The 22,266-nt window shown below is 45.0% G+C and overlaps 1 protein-coding gene and 1 long non-coding RNA gene across 2 annotated transcripts; one reads left to right on the forward strand and one right to left on the reverse strand.

Annotated features, from left to right (window-relative positions):
• Positions 1-1,761: 1,761 nt before the first annotated feature.
• On the reverse strand, positions 1,762-12,151 carry PRDX3 (peroxiredoxin 3). Its single transcript, XM_058697930.1, has 7 exons — positions 12,049-12,151; positions 10,284-10,419; positions 7,409-7,550; positions 6,229-6,364; positions 5,311-5,414; positions 2,902-3,067; positions 1,762-2,567 (listed from the first exon to the last, which is right to left on the reverse strand). Exons 1-7 carry the CDS (start codon positions 12,082-12,084, stop codon positions 2,514-2,516), a joined length of 774 nt encoding a protein of 257 aa, XP_058553913.1. The 5' UTR covers positions 12,085-12,151; the 3' UTR covers positions 1,762-2,513.
• A 101-nt stretch (positions 12,152-12,252) lies between these two features.
• Positions 12,253-18,667, forward strand: LOC131493457 (uncharacterized). The gene is made up of 2 exons (XR_009252686.1): positions 12,253-12,380; positions 18,227-18,667. It is a non-coding gene; the product is annotated as an uncharacterized LOC131493457 (long non-coding RNA).
• Positions 18,668-22,266: the final 3,599 nt, after the last annotated feature.

A 22,266-nucleotide genomic window follows, 5' to 3' on the forward strand; every position in this document is an offset into this window, starting at 1 on the left:
CTACTGAGAAGAACCTGAATCTTACCCAGATGACCGGTGTGCCAACCTTTTGGAAGGGCATTGGGGATAGTCAGGATTGGCTACTTAATTTTCACGGTGAAATTTGAAAATGTGGCACCCTTATTTAAAAACGATTGAGAGTTTCAAAAAGTCAACATCCTGAGCATTAAACCAGGCCCAGGGCCCTTCTAAGTGTGGGGCCCTGACCCTGCGGGTGAAACGGGCACTGCATAAAGTGCAATCTCCCAAGTTTTTCTCTAGTGCGGGGGCAGTTTCAGTTCCTTCCTTTGAATACCAGATCAAGGAGGGTCTGGTTCTGGAGAAGAAATGCATCTGCCCTCCTCCTGCTGCTACCTCCCCTACATCCTGGCCCTGCACTGGGGTGGGTGGGGTGGTTGTAGAATGTGGGCTCCTGGACGTTTAGGGAGTTCAGGGGTCTTCAGGAGTCTTGGGTTGAAGACCATAAGTTACTTAGTTGGATGGCATTGGTGAAGTCAACATAAATGGGTCTATTTAGTCATCTGTAAAAAAGAGGACAGTAATCGCACCCATTTTAAGGTTTTGTTGCCGATCAAATGAGACGAAACATGTAAAAGCCCTAACATGACACTGGGTCCGTTGGAAAAGCTGTTCGGGCCTTTTAACAGCCAGCTGGCCTGTTCTGTCCCTTGCCTTGTCTTGCCTTTCCCTCCAGGGACATGAAAGCTTAAGGTTTTATGCAGGCTGATGTGAACTTGGGCCCCTTTTTGCTCAGCTCACCTGGCTCACTTTTCAATAACCTCAAGAGTTCATCTCCTTTTCCAGGAAGTTCACCCCCATGCCAGTGGCTGGGTAAGTTCCCCCCTCCCCAGTGCTCCCCTCACACCCCAGGAATGCATCTACTGCGTATTGTGCCATAGTATTTAGCACACCTGTAGTATTTTCTGTTGGCTCTACCCTCAAGTATGTCAAATCCAGCTCAGCTTCTCTTCTCTGGACCCTTATAGTCTAGTCTTAACAAAGGAGCCAGAGTGATCCTCCTAGAAAAGCGCTTGAGGCGACTCTTGTCAGTCAAAACCTTCGAAGAGACCTTCTAAATTCTAAACCTTCTGAATTCTTAGAAGAGAATCCAAAGTCCCCAGTTTATCCATTAGGCACTCTGGGCTCCCCTTGACCATTCTCCTCCTTCACCACTGCAGTCTCGCAGCCCCTTCAATTCTTCATCCACTCTATGCCTACTCTTGCCTCAGGCCCTTTGCGCTTGCCAAACCCTTTGCCTAGCACCCTCATTTTCTACATGTTTTATCTCACTTGATCCTCATCAAAACCCTGAGGTATGACAATTATTGCCCTCATTTTACAGATGAGAAAACGGTCCTGGACATTGACTTTAAGGCCTTCCTGACGACCCCATCTAGAACATCTCAATTCTCTGCTCTAGCCCCCTACTCTACTTTATTTCCCTTTCAAACATTCTATGTATTTTTATTATATTTATTGGGTTTCCCTCTCTGGAATGTAACTGCATGAAGGAAGGGGGTTGTCTCTTTTTGTTCACCCTTATGCTTCCAAAACAGCACCCAGGATTTACTGATATAATGAATAGATGCTTCCATATCTCTCTTGCCCTAACTTGAGTTCCTTGGGTACAGAGCCAGCATCTTACTCATATTTGGGGGCCCTGAGCTAAATGCTCCATAAATGTTTGCTGATCTAATCAGAAGGAGACCTAGAGCCTCACAACATAAGCCGAACCAACAATTAATGGTGTTGAGCATGCAAATATTTTAAAATGTTTATTATGTACTTTACATTGAGCACTTCAGAAAAGAAAATAATTATAATGATTTCAAAATGCAATTACTGGATTCAATAAATATGCTTTATAATTACGCCCAATCAATATCTACAATATTTGTGGACACTATGTCAGCTAGCAAATAAGTAAAATAACTATTTTAATCTCAGGGAAGAGAAACACGCGTGATCGCTTAAGTCATTTGTCACTGTGTTTTTTTAAAAACATGATTCACATTTGTTTCAAGTACATATACATCCACTGCAAGAGTTAAAGCAGACTACTGACATTAACACCTTCAAACTATGATCTTTGTTACCTGAAAAGAAAATTCAGTTTAGTACAAACAAATCCAAGAAGAAAATTTCAGGACCCTTGATCAGAAGCTTTGGGGGCTCGTTTGACTTCTCTGCTGCACAGAAAAGTTCGAGTAAGGCTGAGAAAGAAGAGTGTTTGCTCTTCCCATTGAAGACACAATCGAAGGAATAGGTGAACTAGCAAATTCTACAAACTAGCCACCAAGAGGTTACCAATAAAGGACGCTTTGTATGTGTGAGTACATTTAAAAAAGCCTTAGCCAATGTCACAAAAAGAAAACATTCAGAGTATTATTTATGAATGCAAACATAATTGGTTTTTCGTCTTCTAGAAATCATCATCTTTGAAATGCTAATAGGTGAGTCCAAATGTGGTTCTTTCTGATGGGAGAAGCTGCAGGTAGCAGGGGATGGATGACCTACTGATTTACCTTCTCAAAGTACTCTTTGGAAGCAGCTGGATGTGGCTTGATCTGAAAGTACGAAAACATTTAATCAGGTAACTGCCTTTAAGATAACAGTCTCAAAAGTGAGTTGAAAGCTCAGTTTTTAACCCAAAGTTCTTTTACTTTTCAAAGTGTGGTCTGTTTCCTTTAAAATGCATGGATGGACATTGTTTTAACAGCCTGCCTGATCCCTGATCCCACCCCAACCCCCACCCCTCGGCAGCCTCACCCATTTGCACACTATCTGCACCCTGGCACCAAGGGTGGGTTCTTTTGTGGGTGCTCCAGGCCAGCATCTTGAGGCAATGAGGACCTGGGATCCTTATGCTGGGACCTCATTGCTTTTGGAAAAGAAACCTACTGTAGGAGAATCCGGGGTCCAGTTTGCTGGGCAGACTTCTCCATGGGTTTCCACAAACTGGAATGCCTTCACCAAACGGAGGGTCTCTTCCACACTTCGGCCCACAGGGAGATCATTGACACTCAAATGCTTGATGACTCCATTGGGGTCAATTATGAAGAGACCTCTGCATGAGAATTTGTGCTCATTAGTACTTCGGCAGAATGTTCTAGAGAGAACTAGAAAGTCTAACTTCTACCCACTTTTGTCTTTAATTCTCATCAATAAAGCATTTCTTAAATTCAATCATATGCTTAAACATGGTGTTTTCATTGTTATATAAAAAGCTGATCATCTCCTATTGATGAGATGCCTTAACAAAGGTGTGACTGGACCAGGACAACATGGAAAGCAGGTAGTCACCTTTGCAAATGTGACTGGACTGGCACACAGTCTAAAAGTCATGGAGAGCAAAGACTTCTTTCACTTATTAGTGATATTTAGCAGGTGTTCTTTGAGCTGCCGTATCAAACCTTGGCAAGAAACCATAGGCAAAAGGAAAAGACAGAGATGTATTTTATCTATATTCAGTAAATACTTATGAAATGAGTGAATTCTTGGGGAAATGGTGGAAAATCCCAGGGGAAATCTTTGCAGAAAGAATTTAATGGCCTTAAATAAGGCCTCAGGGCAGAAATCTAAAGGAAAAACCAAAGGCTGTGTTCATCTTCTGTACAAGTGTTGGTGTTACTATGACATATGCAGATATGTTTAAACCACAGGTTTTAACAACCCATCTTAAAAGGGTGTGGCATTGGGGCGCCTGGGTGGCGCAGTCGGTTAAGCGTCCGACTTCAGCCAGGTCACGATCTCGCGGTCCGTGAGTTCGAGCCCCGCGTCAGGCTCTGGGCTGATGGCTCGGAGCCTGGAGCCTGTTTCCGATTCTGTGTCTCCCTCTCTCTCTGCCCCTCCCCCGTTCATGCTCTGTCTCTCTCTGTCCCAAAAATAAATAAAAAACGTTGAAAAAAAAAAAAAAATTAAAAAAAAAAAAAAAAAGGGTGTGGCATCCCAAGTGTTCACTGTTCAGGGAAGAAGCAAGTAAGAGAAAACAGCAAGGTAAAATGGTGCTTCTTCCTCCCTGGGCACGGCTCTTGGGGGTCTGGGCTTTGAGGCTTTCAGCGGTCCTGGCGCATGCTCAAGAGAGAGGAGCCAAGCTGGAGTCCATGGTGCAGATGCAGAGCGAGGACGGAGCCCACAGACTCCAGAACGAAAGCCTCATCTTACGAACCAGACTCGGTTACCCTCCCTTGTCAATCCTAATGGTGAAACTAGCAGGGAAGTAACGGCAACACCAGCAAGACCCGACAGGGAAGGGGATCCTGGGAGGAAAAAGCCAGCACTCCTTTTCTCCTTCCCTAGCCAACTTTGCCAAAGCCAGGCTTTAGTTTATTAAAGAAAGAGAGACTCTGCCTGGAGTAAAAAAGGCCCAAACTCCAAGGTGGAGAGCTAAAATCCGAAGGGATAACCCAAAAGGAAAGTGGGCCAGAGAAGAGTGAGGTACCAAGACAGAGCAGGTGAGTAGGTTCCAACCAGCCCCAGCAAAACTGCTAGGTGCATCCCAGTGAGGCCCTCATCGGCTTCCTGGAGGTGAAGTTCTGCCCAACCCTCCTTCACTCAGTGGTCATCAAGATGCCATTCTAAGGCCTAAGTTCTTATTCTCTGCCCCCCCCCCACCACCCCCCTGCAGGAAGCCTGCATTCCTGCATATAGGACTGTTAGAGAAGGAAAGCTTCAACACTCAAAGGAATGAAGCTCTAACTACTGAAAGCACGAGGACAGAAATGACATTCTGGGACAAAGGTCTTCACAGCTACCAGAACCTGTGCTGTAAACTTTGGCTGCCTCCCCTTATTTAGCCCTCCCAACCAACCTGGGAGGTACATTTTCAGTTCAGTGACAGGAAAAGTGGGACTCAGAGAGGTTACATTAACTTTCCCAAAGTCCTACAGCTGTTAAACAAATAGCTGGGTTAAAAAACAAAATTCAAACTCTGGTCTGACTCGGGCTTGAATAAGATCTCACCCACGCCAGCTTCCTGACTCCTACGGGCTGCTGGTCTCCCCCTCCCCAAACACGCCAGGAGTGCACCCCCTACCCCCCACCATGAAAGCGGCTCCCAGGTGGTTAGGGCAAGTGCAGCAGTGTGACCATCAACACTCAGGGTGCTGCAGGGGGCGGGTCTGTCACAGCCATTCTGAAAGCCTCTGCCAACCCTCGTAGCAGGCACTCACTGGCGCTACTAAAGCTAAGGTGAATGAAGGCTTTCTGGGCTTCAAAGCGCTTTACCGAGGTCTCTACAAATCCCCTAAGAAGTGAGATGATGCTAAACACGAAAAACAAAGTTTAAGTTCATAAGGAACAGGATCTTACCTTAGAGCAATACCAGGGCCTTCTAACAGCACGCCGTAGTCTCGGGACATCTGTTTAGTCAAATCTGACAAGAGTGCGATGTTCATGTGGCCCAAACCGCCATTCTAATAAAAATGCAAACGCGACGGGCTGTTACACTGTCTCAGCCAGGTAACATGATGTCTGAGGCCAACAAGAATGGCAGCAGGCAGCGGGACTGAGCACCGACAGCAGGCCGAGTGCTGCTCTAAGCTCTTTCTGTTAACTCACTTCCTCCTCCTAACCATCCTGGAGTAGATACCATGATAATCACCTTTTTACAGGTGAGGAAACTGGAGGCACACAAAGGTTAGGTAACTTGTTCCAGGTCACAGCTAGAAAGGGACAGAGGCAGGATTTAAACCCAGCTAATACTGTAAAACTTTCTTTTCCTAATTCTTGAAGTATTCTCTTACTTGAAGATTAATTTCTATAGCATAAAAATGGAAGAGTAATAAAGACTTTGAATAATTTGGTATTGACAGGCTGGGAACACAGCTAGAAATTTTGATTCTCCCAAGCAAGTTTTCAGGCAGGAACAATGATCATGCAAAAGAGTGAAATTATTAACCACCGTCCCACAAGCCAGGCCGGGTACGTGGGATGTATAAGGTACAGGTCAGAGAGGAGGCAGCCATGCCCAGCTGGTTCTGCCCCGCTCTGCTGAGACTGGTCTCTGTTACTGTTTGTACCCTGGAAAACACACAAGTGGTGGGCAGTAAATCCAGGCAACGTGGAGGGAGATATGGCGAGAGTTTAACAGAATTTGCCGGGAGTTTAGGACCTATGAATGCCTATTACAGACTAATCATGCTCTAACAACTTCTAGGCTAGTCTTTCATGGGATCTTTCCAGTTTTTAGGAAGCTAACTGCAAAGGTAGGGTAACTGAGGTCTATACCTTCCTTGGTGTGTTTATCCAGGCAAGATGGGTGAAGTGGGAATCCACCGAAACTGCAACAACTTCACAGTTCACATCGTGAAACTCATTGGCTTTGTCGCTAAAAGCAACAATTTCGGTAGGACACACAAAGGTGCTAGAAAAAAAGGGAAGCAATTCCCATCAGAGAATTTAAAAACAAGGATTTAGAATTTAAACGATACGTAGTCTAAAGGCTAGTTCCACTTGCTTATAGGTGAAAAAAGCAAAAATGGTTAACCACCCTCAATGGACTTCCCTTTCTACTGAAGAATCATATCACAAGGGATGCCTGGGTGGCTCAGTCAGTCAAGGAGCTGACTTTGGTTCAGGTTATGATGTCATGGTTCGTGAGTTCGAGCCCACATCAGGCTCTCTGCTGTCAGCACAGAGCCTGCTTCGGATCCTCTGTTGCCCTCTCTGCCTGCCCCTTACCTGCTTGCAAGCACGTGCTCACCCTCTCTCTCTCTCTCTCTCTCTCTCTCAAACATAAAAAAAAAAAAATCATATCAAAAAATGGGGGTGGGCAGGGGAAAAGAGGCATAGTCTAAGAATAAGGAAAAAAATAAATAACTTTATTTATTTATTTATAATTTTTTTTTTTTTAACGTTTATTTATTTTTGAGACAGAGAGAGACAGAGCATAAACGGGGGAGGGTCAGAGAGAGGGAGACACAGAATCCGAAACAGGCTCCGGGCTCTGAGCTATCAGCACAGAGCCTGACGCGGGGCTCGAACTCACGGGCTGCAAGATCATGACCTGAGCCGGAGTTGGACACTTAACCGACTGAGCCACCCAGGCGTGCCCCAAAATAAATAACTTTATGAGAAAACTCATTTGATTACTATCTTTACTTTTCTCATTTTCCTCCAGGCCAATGAAAGCTTCCTTACAGACAGACTGGCTTACAGACACCACTGCTCTGGAGTACAGAAAACAGCCATATCAAAACCCAACCCCACTAAGAATGCCACCTCATCCTCTACAGGTATCAGATTAGCTGCAGCTGCAAGCTGTACTCAGCAAGGCCACTGGCGATAAACAACCCAAAGAACCCTTCCCTTGACCAGAAGAGCAACCAGAGGTAGGAAATGTCAGGGGGAAGCAGAGACCTTTGCTTGCTCTCAGAATGACATCAAGCATCACAGAAATTATACTTACAAGTCCAAAGGATAGAAGAAAAGCACCAAATATTTCCCCTTAAAGTCATCAAGGCTTAGGTCTTTGAACTCTCCGTTGACAACGGCAGTGCCCTTAAAATAGGGTGCGTGCTGGGTGACGGCAGGAGCATGGCACGAAGAACCTGAAGGAAGCCCACACGCACGTACAGTTCATCATCTGCTTATTCATGTGCCTACTTGACTTTATTCAAATCTCTCACAGTAATTAATTAGTAGTATAAATTAAAAGGTTCAGTTCAGGGGCGCCTGGGTGGCTCAGTCGGTTAAGCGGCCGACTTCGGCTCGGGTCACGATCTCGCGGTCCGTGAGTTCGAGCCCCGCGTCGGGCTCTGTGCTGACGGCTCATAGCCTGGAGCCTGCTTCGGATTTTGTGTCTCCCTCTCTCTCTGCCCCTCCCCTGTTCATGCTCTGTCTCTCTCTGTCTCAAAAATAAATAAACGTTAAGAAATAAATTAATTAAATAAATAAATAAATAAAAGGTTCAGTTCAATTGTACATCTTAGGTCATTTCCCCCCCAACTTCTGTAGTCTAGACTGTATACAAATTCAATTGAAAGTACTATGGGGACTAAAAAGATGAAAAAGATGATGCCAGAGATGGTAGGGATGGCATTAAGACAGAACCGAGGAAGACATGAGCCCAGACGTGGATTCTAAATATGGGTTAGATTTTGTCAAGGCCACGTGGGACAGGGCAAACGGCATGGAGGAGGGAACTGGGCAAGTGTGGGGAACAGCCTGTGGCACAGTTTGATTAGAACAGAGAGAGCAGGAACGCCTGGGTGGCTTAGTCGGTTAAGCGTCCGACTTTAGCTCAGGTCATGATCTTGTGGTTCGTGGGTTCGAGCCCCGCGTCGGGCTCTGTGCGGACAGCTCAGAGCCTGGAGCCTGTTTTGCATTCTGTCTCCCTCTCTCTGCCCCTCCCCGGTTCGTGTGTGCGTTCTCTCTCTTAAAAATAAAAAACATTAGGGGCGCCTGGGTGGCTCAGTGGGTTAAGCGTCCGACTTCAGCTCAGGTCGTGATCTCACGGTCCGTGAGTTCGAGCCCCGCATCGGGCTCTGTGCTGACTGCTCAGAGCCTGGAGCCTGTTTCGGATTCTGTGTCTCCCTCTCTCTCTGACCCTCCCCCATTCATGCTCTGTCTCTCTCTGTCTCAAAAATAAATAAATGTTAAAAAAAATTTTTTTTAAATAAATAAATAAAAAATAAATAAAAAACATTAAACAAACAAACAAAGAACAGAGAGAGCAGGTGTGTGGAAGGAAGTGTGAGAGACAAAGCAAGAATGACTGAAAGCCAGGCTGTGACAGCCCTGAAATATCAGGCTAGAATTTGTTCTTAAAAAAAAAAAAAAAGACAGAGTCCTCGCTGGAGGTTTCACGCAGGAGGTTTACACGCAGATGGAAGATGAGTCAACTCTTCTTGGGAGGGTTAGTCTGGCAGGGGAGGGTAAGGGGAGCAGGAGGAAGGGAGACTGATGGTAGGAGGGCGCTGCAGTTATCTAAATGAGAGGTATGGACAGGAGGGGTGTGCCTGAGAGGACAGGAAGGAAGGAAAGGGTACGAGAGATGTGTCAGAACTAGAGAGGACTTGCTTCCACTGGCAACTTGCCACAAAGTGTCAAAATACCCAGGCTTCAGAAACGGTGGGGGCCGCTGGAGTGGGTCTGGGACAGGGGACAAGGAAAGTTTTATATGTGGGGCGTCAAATTACTAGAAATTTTTTCTAAAGCTCCAGGGTAGTAAAATTAGCAAAGGCTTTGCTGAAGTATATTTCTCAAGCGATTAGATGTTGCACGTGCTTTTTACAAGGTGGGACAAATTTAAAGGAGGTATTTTCAAATACCGCTCATCTGAGGCTCATCTTAGCAAAACCCACATTCTAGAAAATGGGAGTGTAAATCTCAAGAAATAGCCTTGTTTTACTCAGGTCCTGGAGGAGTCCATGCTCTCATGTGGCCAGCTAGAACTAGCACACAGGTCTGAATCCAAAAGCCTTGGTTCCGACAGGCTGTTGGCCACTTCCGGTTACCTCACATCCCCTCATACACAGCGAGGCCCAGAGGTGTCTGAGTACCACCTCCCTCCCTCCATGTTCCTCAACACAGAGGATTAAAACCTCTGATGACCAAAATGGTAATGTGACACAAGGGCTGTCTGCCTCAGCAATTCTCAATTTTGACTGGACATCACAATTACCTGGAGAGCTTTTAAAATATACTGATAAGGGGATTAAAAGGTAGGAACTTCCAGTTACAAATGGACAGACAGGGGTGGAGTGCCATGCACAGCACAGTGAAGACGGTTAATAATACCGTAACAACTTTGTCTGGTGACAGCCCGTAGCTAGGTTTATCATGGTGATCACCACCTAATGTATATAAATCTTGAATCGCTACGTTGTACACCTGAAACTAATAACATTGTCATATCAACTACATTTCCATTAAAAAAAAAATGATGTCCCAGTCTCACACCTCAGGGATTGACTAATTTGTCTGTAGTGGGACTGGGGCAGTGGTATGTTTTCAAAATCTTCCCGGGGCGCCTGGGTAGCTCAGTCAGTTAAGCATCTGACTCTGGCTCAGGTCATGATCTCACAGTCTGTGAGTTCGAGCCCCGCATTGAGCTCTGTGCTGACAGCTCAGAGCCTGGAGCCTGCTTCAGATTCTGTGTCTCCCTCTCTCTGACCCTCCCCCGTTCGCTCTCTTTCTCTGTCTCAAAAATAAATTAAAAAAAAAAAAAAAAAAAAATCTTCCCAAGTGAGGGTTCAGACATAGACAGGGTTCAGAACCCTTGTCCTGAGATGAGGATTCCTGTTTTCATTCTAGGGTCAACCCAAGGCATTAACACTTACTGGTGCTAAAAGCCAATTTTGCTTGAGCAGAACCAGACCACAATACGTTTGTCAAGCATGTTCTTCGGGAAGCAGCAGGTCGAAGGGCTGCAGAGGCAGAGATACCCCAAGGAATAGCACTCACATGTCGGGCAACCTGGAAAGAGAAACACTTTATATTAGGAAGTAGCCCCAGAACGGTAGCTGAAGGCTGGCCCTGCTGAAAGGGCATCAGGCCATTGGTGGGCTCAGCTACCCTTGATCCTGTGAATCAAATATCAAACCCAAAACTCTAAGAGCATAGATTGAATCTCCATGTTTTGTTGTTTTTTTTTTTTTAATTTCGAGAGAGAGCGAGAATGAGCAGGGGAGGGGCAGAGAGAGAGAGAGAGAGAGAGAGAGAGAGGGAGAGAGAGAGAAAATCCCAAGCAGGCTCCACACCATCACGGCAGAGCCCAATGTGGGGCTGGAACTCACGATCTGTGAGATCACGACCTGAGCTAAAACCAAGAGTCGGACACTTAACCAACTGAGCCACCCAGGCACCCTTGAATCTTCATGTTCCTAACATTCTCTTCTGCCTCCTTCTCCTTCAAGACTGCAAGAGGAGAATGGGGAGATGTTGGTAAAAGGGTACAAGGTTGCAGTTATGCAAAATGAATAAGTCTAGAGATCTAATGTAGAGGGGTATGATGACTATACTTAATAATACTATATTGAACCCTGGGAATTTGCTAAGAGAATAGATTTCAGGCACACTCATCACACACAAAAAAGGGAATTATGTGAAGGGATATGTTAGTTTGACGGTCGTAATCATTTCATTATGTATATCGAATCATCACGTTGTACATCTTATCTAGATATAACTTTTATTTTAAAAGTATATAAATAATTTGTTTAAAATCTTGCAAGGCAGAGGGGAATTATAAGACCGTAAAGACGCCATGCTCTTAAGAACAACACAGAGGATCCAAAAACCAAGAGGACTTGGCCATGCTCTGTGTATTTAAGCCCTTAGATCACTTAGCATGATCTGCTAAGCAATTTCTACCACGTCAAGGTTTTCCCAGAAAAGACAAGGCCTCACAGATAAGCAAACAAGCAGAGCAAAGTTCAGCCTCCGGCAAAGTGTGTACAGGGCTCAAGGGAATTGTGTGCTCAACTACAGTGTCTAGCATGACTCAGGAAGAAGGAGCCTGTGTTGAACCCCGCCAGGAGAAAGGGGAGGGTGGGTACCAAGAGGGAATTAGGCTTTGCCTGAGAAGCGTGGGGACAGACCTGGGGTGGGAGAAGGGAAGTGCCTTTTGCACTTTAGCACTTGGTACTTTACCACTTTGGTTTCCATCCAGCATCTAGTGGATGCTCACAGCAACGCCCTGATGTAGGCCATCACTCTTTCTATCTTAAGGTAAGGAAGGGTAGCAAACTGAGGTTCGGAAAGTCAGTCCAAGGTCACAGAGTAGGCTACAGAACAGGGAACAGAGCCCAGGTCGCCTGCCTCCGGGACCAGGTGCTCAGGTGGAAAAAGGCCTGGGGACCCGCGACTCCTGGGTGAGGAGGGATTAGAGGAGGGGACAGCTAGGAGGAGGCGGGGGGCGGGGGGCGGATGATTCTGCGCAGGCACATTCCCTAGAGGAGAGGCCTCTGGGGTCCGTTACCCGCTGGTGCCCTCCAAGAAGGGCGAAAGGCCCCCAGACGGCAGAGAGCAGGATCCTGCTTGGGAACTACGATCTCGGTGCCACTGCAGTGTCTCCGCGCCTGTCCCCTGTCTGCAGCCACTCACCGAGGCCCGGAGAAACCTTCCCACCGCGGCCGCCATCTCCAGTGCGCGCGGGACTCGCGAAGCCGACTGGGAAGCGGAGGAGGCGGGGCATGTGGGGGCGGGACCTCGGCGGCGGGGCGGGGCCTGGGCCGGAGCGGGGGCGGAGAGAAGTCCTCGTGGCCTTTCGATTCCTCGCATCAACTTACCTTCTGCTTCCCCGCGTTAACTTCCGTGTTGGGCGCCTCAGCCCTAGTTATGAGAAGATTCCCGTTGTGGCTTCTGAGTAGCCGAATGTTGGGGAAAGCAACACTTGGTCTCTAATTGTCGCCCCAATCCAAAAAGGACTAATCCAGGTGGGGAACTAGATATTTAGTTTCATATTTCTACGGATTTTTGTTGCTAACCTGTGTGGATGACTGTTTCTACCGGGTCTGCAGAAGGTTCTCATATCTGTTTAGGCATCAAGTAGAGCCTTCTGACTTCTGCATGAAATGAAGTAATTTCAATGCGATTTTTGTCCATTAATAAGCCAAGCTGGTCAGACACATCAAGTATTTGGTATTTGAAGACCTTTGTAATGGTGTATGGACTTCATTTTGGCCTCTCTTCCGCAAATTAGAATTGGAACAAATTTAAAATTTGTCTTCTGTCGATTAGTAAAGCCAAGTGCTCAGTGGTGAGCCTGGTACTCTGAAGTAAGCTCATCAAATGCAGATAAAAATCACACGGAGGCCTTCTGGTAAATAAATGCACACTCTAAGTGGGTATTTTCCAAACAGGAGTCATTCCACTACCAACTTCGTTTCTGGAAGCTGCATATCATCTGCATATTGTTTACTATTTTCTTTAAGTTGACTCACTTTTGAAAAAATTAAGTGAATTATTTATTATTATTATTATTATTATTATTATTATTATTATTTTAAGTAGGCTTCACGCCCAGCACAGAGCCCAACACGGAGCTTGACAGTGTGATCAGGACCTGAGCTGAGGTCCAGAGTCAGACGCTTGGGGCGCCTGGGTGGCTCAGTCGGTTAAGCGTCCGACTTCAGCTCAGGTCACGATCTCACAGCTCGTGAGTTTGAGCCCCGCATCAGACTCTGTGCTGACAGCTCAGAGCCTGGAGCCTGCTTCGGATTCTGTGTCTCCCTCTCTCTCTGACCCTCCCCTGCTCATGCTCTGTCTCTCTCTGTCTCAAAAATAAATAAAACATTAAAAAAAAATTTAAACAAAAAACAAAAAACAAAAAACAACAGAGTCAGACGCTTAACCAGCTGGAGCCACCCAGCCACCCCTTAAATGAATTTATTTGAAAGAAAATACTAAATAACTAAAATGAGAAAACTTTTATCACTTGCGATAAGTAGAAAGTAATTAAAACAAATACATTAAAGCAAAATGTTATTAAGTATCAAGTAGATACAGTTGCCTGCTGAGAGTCCGAGACTTTTTATAAAAACAGACAGAGAGGTAGCTAGCAACCTCACATGGGATTCTCTTTATGTAATCAGAAGGACTGAAAGAGCATTAAACGGGCAATAATTTTCTCACTTTGGAGCCTGATGTTATTTGTTTTGCTCCTCACATAGATCCTTTTATGCAACACTAGTATGGCGGTGGGTACTAGCCCCATGCTTTGGAAAGGATTATCTTAGAAGCAAGAGATGAGAATCAAAAATGGTCTGACCATTTTGGAAAATTCTGTGTCCGTATTAGTAAAGCTGAATATATGACACAAATAATTTCAGTCCTAGGCATATGCCCAAAAGATGTGTGAGCATTAGTTTATGAAAACAGGCTAGAATGTTCACAGCAACACTATTATATGGCACAGAGCTAAAACTACTCACGTGCCCATCACCCACAGAACGGATAAGTAGATTGCGATATTATTAATACTGTACAACAACGAGAATGAATGTACCGCAATGACATGCAACAGAGTGCCAGAGTCTCACAAACGTAATACTGAGTGAAAGAAGCCAGATGTAAAGACATTGATAATCTGTGGTGCCCTTTACATGAAGTTCAAAAACAGGAAAACCTAACGTATAGCGTTTGAAGTCAGAATGGTGGTACCTTGAGAAAGAGAGAATTGGGGGCGGGTAATGAGAAGACAAGAATGGGGTGTGAATAATATATTGTGTGTTGACCCAGCTTAAAGTTAATAGTTGTATTTACTTTGTGAGCGTTCATGAAGCTGTACACTTGGGCACTTTTAAATGTTATACTCCAATTGAATATATATATATATATATATATATATGATATATATTAAAAAATATATATAACTATAATATAAGCAAATATATATATGCTTATATATATTTGTAGCCCCTTGCTTTATATATATATAAACTTATATATATAAGTTTATATACATATAAATTTATATATATAAGTTTATATATAAACATATATATACATTTATATGTATATAAATATAAAGCAAGGGGCTACACATTTCTCAACAATTTCCCCTTATTTTTAAAAAATGTTTATTTATTTATTTTGAGAGAGAGATAGAGTGAGCAGGGGAGGGGCAGAGAGAGAGGGAGAGAGAATCCCAAGCAAGCTCTGCACTGTCAGCACAGAGCCCAATGTGGGGCTTGAACCCACGAACCATGAGATCATGACCTGAGCCGAAACCGAGTCGGACACTTAACTGACTGAGGCACCCAGGCACTCCAAGTATTTCCCCTTAGTACCTGCCTTCTTTTTAATTGCTGCTCATAATGTGTTTATGAACAGATGTTTGAAAAGGAAAGGGGGTCAAACTATTGGAACTCAAAATCATACTGTAGTCTTTAGGAATATTATTAATCCATACAAAGGAATGAAGGATTGATACCTACTGTAAGAGGGATGAGCTCAAAAAAAGCATTATGCTGAGTAAAAGAAGCCGGACCCCAAAGGCCAGATGTATGATTCCTTTCATATGAAATATGTAAAACAAGTAAATCCATAGAAACTGAAAGCAAATTGGCAATTGCCAAGTGCTGGGAGGAGGAGGAGGCAAGGGGACTGACTGCTTAATGGTACGGGGTTTTCTTTTGGGGTGATGGAAATGTTTTGGAACTACATAGAAGTGGTGATTGCACAATGTAGTGAATGTTCTCAATATCACTGGACTGTACACTTTAAAGTGGTTAATTCTATGTCATGTAAATTTTACGTCACTTTATCTGAGTTTTTCTTAGGTATGTATTTATTTATTTAGAGTGTGACCTTGTGAGTTGGGGAGGGGGGCAGAGAGAGAGAGAGAATCCCAAGCAGGCTCTGCACTGTCAGCACAGAGCCTGACATGGGGCTGGAACCCGCAAACTGTGAGACCACGACCTGAGCCAAAGTCGGACAGAAGCTTAACAGACTGAGCCACCCCAGGCACCCCTACCCCAATTTTAAAAAAAGAAAAAGAAATAGAAACTAACAACAAATACAAAAATGATGCTGTGGTCTAGCCCCGTGATTTTGTAGACACTGTAAAAACAGGCTCCATAGCTCAAGGGTTAGAGCACTGGTCTTGTAGACACAAAAACAGACTTTTAGAGATGGAGAGACCTTCCCAAAGTCACGCAGCTGCTTGGAAGGAGAGGACTAGAACCCAGAACATCTTCACACCTGGCCAGCCAGTATGTGAGCTGGCAAAGGTGAGGGGGAGGAGGCAAAGAAAAGCCAAGGGGTCGCATTCTCTTTCCATGTTCCTTAGACCCATAGTCCTTTACTGTCCACCTCTCCTTTTCTCCAGCATTTGCAAGGGCACCTCTCTCTCCTATTTTATGCACATCTGAGTTTCCACACATAGGCAGTTTGGTTCATAACTAAACTTCACTGTGATGAACCACAAAGCAGAGCGGAGTTCCCTCATGATTAGGCTTATTCATCTTGGTTTCAGTTTTAAAATTTTGAAGTTTTAGTTAGTCCTGTCTGTTTGGGTGGGGCCTGTTTACGCTTAAAGATATCATTACCTTCTGCCCATTTCACCCATCTTCCTCCCACTGCCATTCATCTGAGTGTGGTTCCTGCATTCTCCCTGCCCCAAGGCCGTTTTAGCGTTTGGAATAATGCATTTCCTTTCCTACTTAGGTCCCAGGTAGAGCCTTCTGTGTTGGATGACTTTGCATCAGTTAGCCATGTGATTTTAGGGCGCCTGCATGGCTCAGTTGGTTAAGCGTCCGACGGGTCAGGTCATGATCTCACGGTTCGTTGGTTCGAGCCCCGAGTTGGGCTCTGTGCTGACAGCTGGGGAGCCTGCTTCGGATTGTGTTTTCCTTTCTCTCTGCCCCTTCCCAGTTCACACACACTCTCTCTCTCAAAATTAAACATTAAAAAAAAAAAAAAAAACCCCACCAAATCAAGATCCATCATACTAAGGGGCATGACAGGAATAATGGTTCAGAATGTACAGCTGGGGTTCAGACACCAGTTCTGGCATTTAGTGCTTAACTCTCTTGTAGAAGTTACTTAACTCCCTGAATGTTCTTCCATCTGTAAAATGGGAGTGATATTAATATCTCCCCCAAGGATTGTTGTGAGAAATAAGTGAGTTAAATTTTAAAGCACTTAGCACAGTCATCAGGTACAGAGTGAGCACTAGAAGTGTTTGTTATATTAAATAAAAGGAATCCAGGCAAAGTGCTCTGGGAGTTTAGAGAAAGAGAGCTCAAGAAGGGTCTCACAGAGGAAACAAGTGTTATTAGAATAGATAGATTCTGTCCTTGAGGGAGGAATGGGAGAAGATGAAGGGAAAGATGGCACATAGGGGCACCTGGGTGGCTCAGTCACTAAACACCTGACTTTGGCTCAGGTCATGATCTCACGGTTGGTGAGTTCAAGTCCTACGTCGGGTGAGCTCAAGCCCGGCTTCAGGTGAGCCCCGCTGCGCTCTCTCTCTCTCTCTCTCTCTCTGCCCCTCCTGGTATTCTCTCTCTCTGACCCCTCACTTAGTTGTGCTCTCTCTCTCTCAAAAGAAGAAGAAGAAGAAGAAGAAGAAGAAGAAGAAGAAGAAGAAGAAGAAGAAGAAGAAGAAGAAGAAGAAGAAGAAAAAGATGGCATAGAGAATTGGTGACCTTTGTCTCCTTGTTTTTCTATCAGTGTCAGCCAACATTTATTGAGAACTTATAGGGCCAAGATCTGGCTGAAAACAGTAGCTTCTATGGTCTTCACACAACCTGTGAGATTGGTACTGTTTTTAATTCACCATCCCCATTTCATTAGGTGAGGATACCGAAGCTTAGAGAGGTTTAGTAATTTGCCCAAATTCTCACAAGTGGAAAGGGAAGGAGCCAGGATTTTTGGAGCCAGTCCCCAAAAGCGGACTGCAGAAACCCTTCTTAACCTGATGTTGTCTTCCCTTCTGCCGTATTTGTTGAAGCATAAGGTGCTTAATAGGGCTTAATAGGAAATATTTGTAAAAAGGTGGTCTGAATCCGAACCTGGGGGAGTATTGGCCATCTGTCCTTTGGTGAAATGCCCCCAAATACTCTGTTCCTGAGCCTGATAGGGATGCTTTCCTTTATGTGTTCTGTACTCTCTGTTCTTTGGTCTGAGCAATTCTTGTTGATTCTACCCCTGCAATTGATGTTCACCAGTGTGGGGAACTGCCTGGTATTACCCACTCTATTCTCAGCCTTTTCTTTTCTGTTTTTTTTTTTTTCTCAGCCTTTTTTTTTTTTCTTTTCTAGGTTCTTCTGCTCCTGTCTTCCTGCAGAGCTCGTGAGAAAAAGGCATCTACTTAGATGTGACAACCAAAAATATCTGCCAAATATCCCCTGGGGGGCAAAATCATCCCCATTTGAAAACCCACTGCGCTAATGGTTAATGGTTAATGCCACAGGCTCTAGAGCCACCAGGACTTGGGATCAAATTCTTCTTTTGTCATTTGTGGTCTTAGAGGGCGGGGTGTGTGTCTGGGGCATCAAGCATCCCTTGTGGCTTAACTTTTCTACACCTCAGTTTCTGCATCTGTAAAATGAGAGCAGTCACCGAAATCGACCTTAAATCATTAGCTGTGCAAAGAGAGAGAGACGGTGCAGGCAAAATGCTTAGGGGAGTACTTGGCACGGAGTAGGGTTAAATAAATATCAGTTACTGTTTTGCCCACCAGCAGACCTGCAGCATTTTCAAACAGCAGGCACACACTTTGAATACATTTTGTTTTTCTCAAAGTAATGAAGTTCCTCTCCCTTCTTTCATTCAGGAATGAAGAACGAGGCTTTTGCACAAGCTCTGATCTCCAAATGCCTCAAATTAGGCTCTTCTGGATGTGAGAGGGACATGAAGTCAAGGAAAGGAAGGAGTGAAGTAACGTACCAGCTGACTGCAGCTCAGCGTTCTCTGCCTAACACAGTCCCTGCCCCTGGACTAGGCTGTTACTCAAGAAACCTAGAGTTTTTTATTTTTCCTTTTAACACTAACTCTGAGGAATAAGGGTGACCATCATGGTAAGGCACTTATCAGACCCCCGTCTACCTGAGATGAGTTTTAGCTCTGATTAGAAAGAAATAGTGACCATATCTAGGCTTGATGCAAATTTCTGTTTCTTACCTGTTGGGTATCCAATAGCTTGGTAGAAGTTTGAAAGAAATTCTCTTTGTCAGATGGAAGGCATTAATTTCTACTGTATTAACTTGTGTCTACATTTTGTGTGTGTGCGTGTGCGTGTGTGTGTGTGTGTGTGTATCTAAATTTGTTATGGTTTTAATACATGGTTTAACTTTCACTTTGTGAAAGTATTGCCTTATAGGTGTCTTTTTGCCTTTTTCCTCAATATAAATCAAGCCAGGACATTTTGTAATTTTTATCTCCATAAATCTCAATCACTCCAAAGTCACTCTTCACACTGGCATTTTAAGCATGCTCAACAAAGCATCACTGTTTCCCTCAACACCAAGCAGAGGCCCGATTTTCAAGTCCTTTGGCCATAGGAGAGGAAGTCTCACTGCTTATCACTTCTTTTCCAAACAGGAAGCTGAGGCAGCTGCCTGTGGTTAACGAGCTTTCCTCAAGTTACACAGGGATTCATTGGCTCGGAGACCATTAGAACCAAGAACCCTTCAGTAAACATGCTGGGTCTCCTGGTCTGCTGATCTCTGACTAAAGCCTGATTTCTCTTATCCTAAAGGGAATGAAATACCCTAGAATCTCAGGCCCAGAGGCCCAGAAGGAATTTTATGCAAGAGCCTTCCAATGGTCTGTTCAGAACTACAAAGCGAATGGCCTTCAGCTCATCCCAGGCTGCAGCCAGAGACTTCCCCTAAAACAGGAAGCAGAGTCCTCCAATCGTTCATTCCATGCAAATGTAACCGTGACTGGTGTTTAATCACCATATGGGCACTGTTCTGCCAAGCCTTCCCTGCCCACCTCCCCCGTCCATCTTCCAGGTACCTAGAAAGCATTGTGCACATGCCTTTCTGGTTCTCCTTATTCCTGTCATATTATAGCGGAATTTTCTGTTGCCTTGTGTGGGTCTTAACCATACTGCAAACTTCTTGGGGATAGAGTTCCTGTCTTACTCGTCTTTAAGGTCGTAATGGCTGGGCTAGTGCCTGGCTCATAGCAACTGCTCAAAAAAAAGTTTGTCAAATGAATGAATAAGCAGTGGCCGACATGGTGGCCAAAACGTTCTTTCCACACTCGTCCTGGAAAAAACATCTTTTTTATTCAGCTTTCTCTCACTGTCACAACAAGGACACAAATTGTTCTGCTAAAGGAAAAAGACAAACTGACCTTGTGCACATTACCAAAAGAGTAGAAAATAACTAAATTCCTCCCTTCTGAGTTTGGGAGAAGAATTTTTGGACCTTTTTGAGAGAAAGGCAAATGAAAAGATATATGCTATTTTTTTTTTTTTAATTTTTTTCAACGTTTTTTATTTATTTTTGGGACAGAGAGAGACAGAGCATGAACAGGGGAGGGGCAGAGAGAGAGGGAGACACAGAATCGGAAACAGGCTCCAGGCTCCGAGCCATCAGCCCAGAGCCTGACGCGGGGCTCGAACTCACGGACCGCGAGATCGTGACCTGGCTGAAGTCGGACGCTTAACCGACTGCGCCACCCAGGCGCCCCGATATATGCTATTTTTTATGATGATTAGGAAAATACCTCCCTGGAACCACAAGTCACACTCTGCGAGTTGGGGCCACAATTAGAAACGGTCAACATTACTCTGGGTTTTGCTTAGTTCTTCCTCTTTCTTTTTTTTTTTTTATTAAATTTTTTTTTAACGTTTATTTATTTTTGAGACAGAGAGAGACAGAGCATGAACAGGGGAAGGTCAGAGAGAGGGAGACACAGAATCTGGAACAGGCTCCAGGCTCTGAGCTGTCAGCACAGAGCCCGACGCGGGGCTCGAACTCACGGACCACGAGATCATGACCTGAGCCGAAGCCGGACGCTTAACCAACTGAGCCACCCAGCCACCCCAGTTCTTCCTCTTTCTATGGCAAAAAGCATTCTTTTTTTTCCCCTCTTTCCTTTTTTCATTGACAAGGAGCCCCAAATTCAACTCTCTCCTGGGTTCAGGGGAGGTGAAGTCTCAAAGCAGAGACATACCTCCTAGCAAAGCCTTCTCCTTTGAGTCTTATCCCCTGGCAATCCCTTCATTGCCTTACTACTCCAGGTTGTCCTCTGTATGGCAGGCAGCAGAGTGATGGAAGGAGTCACTTGTCCTCAGTTTAAACCCCGTGGGTTATTTCACCTTTCAGAGTCTGAGGGTCCCCATCTAAGAACACCCATCTCCCAGGAAGCTGCAGTAAGGGGGGTGCCTGCACCCAGCAGGCCTGTGGTTAGTTCCTGTTTGCTCGTCCTGTGCAGGTTCCTCCTCTGCCCAGCCCCTGGCACATCGTTGCTCTCTTCTGAACCTCTCCCCTGCTTATCTTTGTTGCCTATCCTTAACCTATCCCCCACCCCCAACTTTTTAAAAACAGATTTTATTTTCTAGAGAAGTTTTAGGTTCACCGCAAAATTGAATGAACTTTCAGAGAGTACTCATCGATTCCCTCACCCCACACCCACACAGCCTACCGCCACCGACAGCCCACACCAGGGTGGTACATTTGTTACAGGACAAGAGCCTGCAAGGATAGGTCATCACCAAAGGCATCACCTGCACGGATAGGTCATGGGATAGGTCTCATTACACTGAGACTCATTCTTGGTGTTGTACATCCTATGGGTCTGGACGAGTATGTAAGGATACATTTCCATTAACGTGGAATAATTTTACTTCTCTAAACATCCTCTGTGCTCCCTCAATTCTTCCCTTCTTCCACCCTAACCCCTGACCACCCATCCCCTTTTTATTTTTTATTTATTAATTTAAATTTTTATTTATTTATTTTGAGAGAGAGAGAGAGAGAGGGCACACGAGCAAGGGAGGGGCAGAGAGAGAGAGAGAATCCCAAGCAGGCTCCACACTCTCAGTATGTGGAGCCCTACATGGGGTTCGAACTCATGAACCATGAGATCATGACCTGGGCTGAAACCAAGAGTGAGACACTTAACCAACTGAGCCACCCAGGCACCCTGATTTATTTATTTATTTATTTATTTATTTATTCATTCATTTATTCATTCATTTATCCATGCATTTATTCATTTATTCATTTATTGTTTATTTATTTTGAGAGAGAGCGCACACGCGAGTGAGCAGGGAAGGGGCAGAGAGAGAGGGAGAGAGAATCCCAAGCAGGCTCTGTGCTGTCAGCCAGAGCTCACTATGGGGCTCAAACTCACAAACCATGAGATCATGACCTGAGCTGAAACGAAGAGTCAGATGCTTAACCGACTGAGCCGCCCAGTTGCCCCCGACCCATCCGCTCTGTGGAGCTGTGCCTCCAGTCCTGCCTCGTCTCCCCTTGGATGTTCCTTACACCCCGAAAACTTAACAGACACAAAACCAAACTCTTGTTTTCTCTCCTCAAATCTATTCCTTGCTGCCTTCCTCACCCCCAACCAGCACTCAAATTATACACCGATTTCTCTCTACCTCCATGGCCACCTCCTCAGTCCAAGCCATCATCCTTTCTCCCTGGAATCCTTTCCTAGCTTCTCAGGGTCTCCTGGTGATTAAAGAGTTTCAGTCACCTTCATCATCTGAGCTCTATTTCAAAAGTGAAAGAAAACACAACGCAGGGTCCAGGCCACTCTGTTGTATGTCTCCAGAATCCCTCAGACCCTGCCACTTCTTTGGGCTCCAGAGGTTCCCAACCACCGACACCTGCATCTCTGTGCTGAGGG

Source organism: Neofelis nebulosa, chromosome 13, assembly GCF_028018385.1.
Source record: "Neofelis nebulosa isolate mNeoNeb1 chromosome 13, mNeoNeb1.pri, whole genome shotgun sequence".
In the NCBI taxonomy this organism is placed as follows: domain Eukaryota; kingdom Metazoa; phylum Chordata; class Mammalia; order Carnivora; family Felidae; genus Neofelis; species Neofelis nebulosa.

Bases quoted from the DNA above. Each gene is read 5' to 3' on its own strand.
- PRDX3 (XM_058697930.1), bottom strand. From the start codon at position 12,084: ATGGCGGCCGCGGTGGGAAGGTTTCTCCGGGCCTCG. The intron at 10,420-12,048 runs GTGAGTGGCTGC...TTCTCTTTCCAG, and splicing joins GAAGGTTTCTCCGGGCCTCG to GTTGCCCGACATGTGAGTGC. The intron at 5,415-6,228 runs GTATAGACCTCA...CATTTTTATTAG, and splicing joins GGATAAACACACCAAGGAAG to AATGGCGGTTTGGGCCACAT.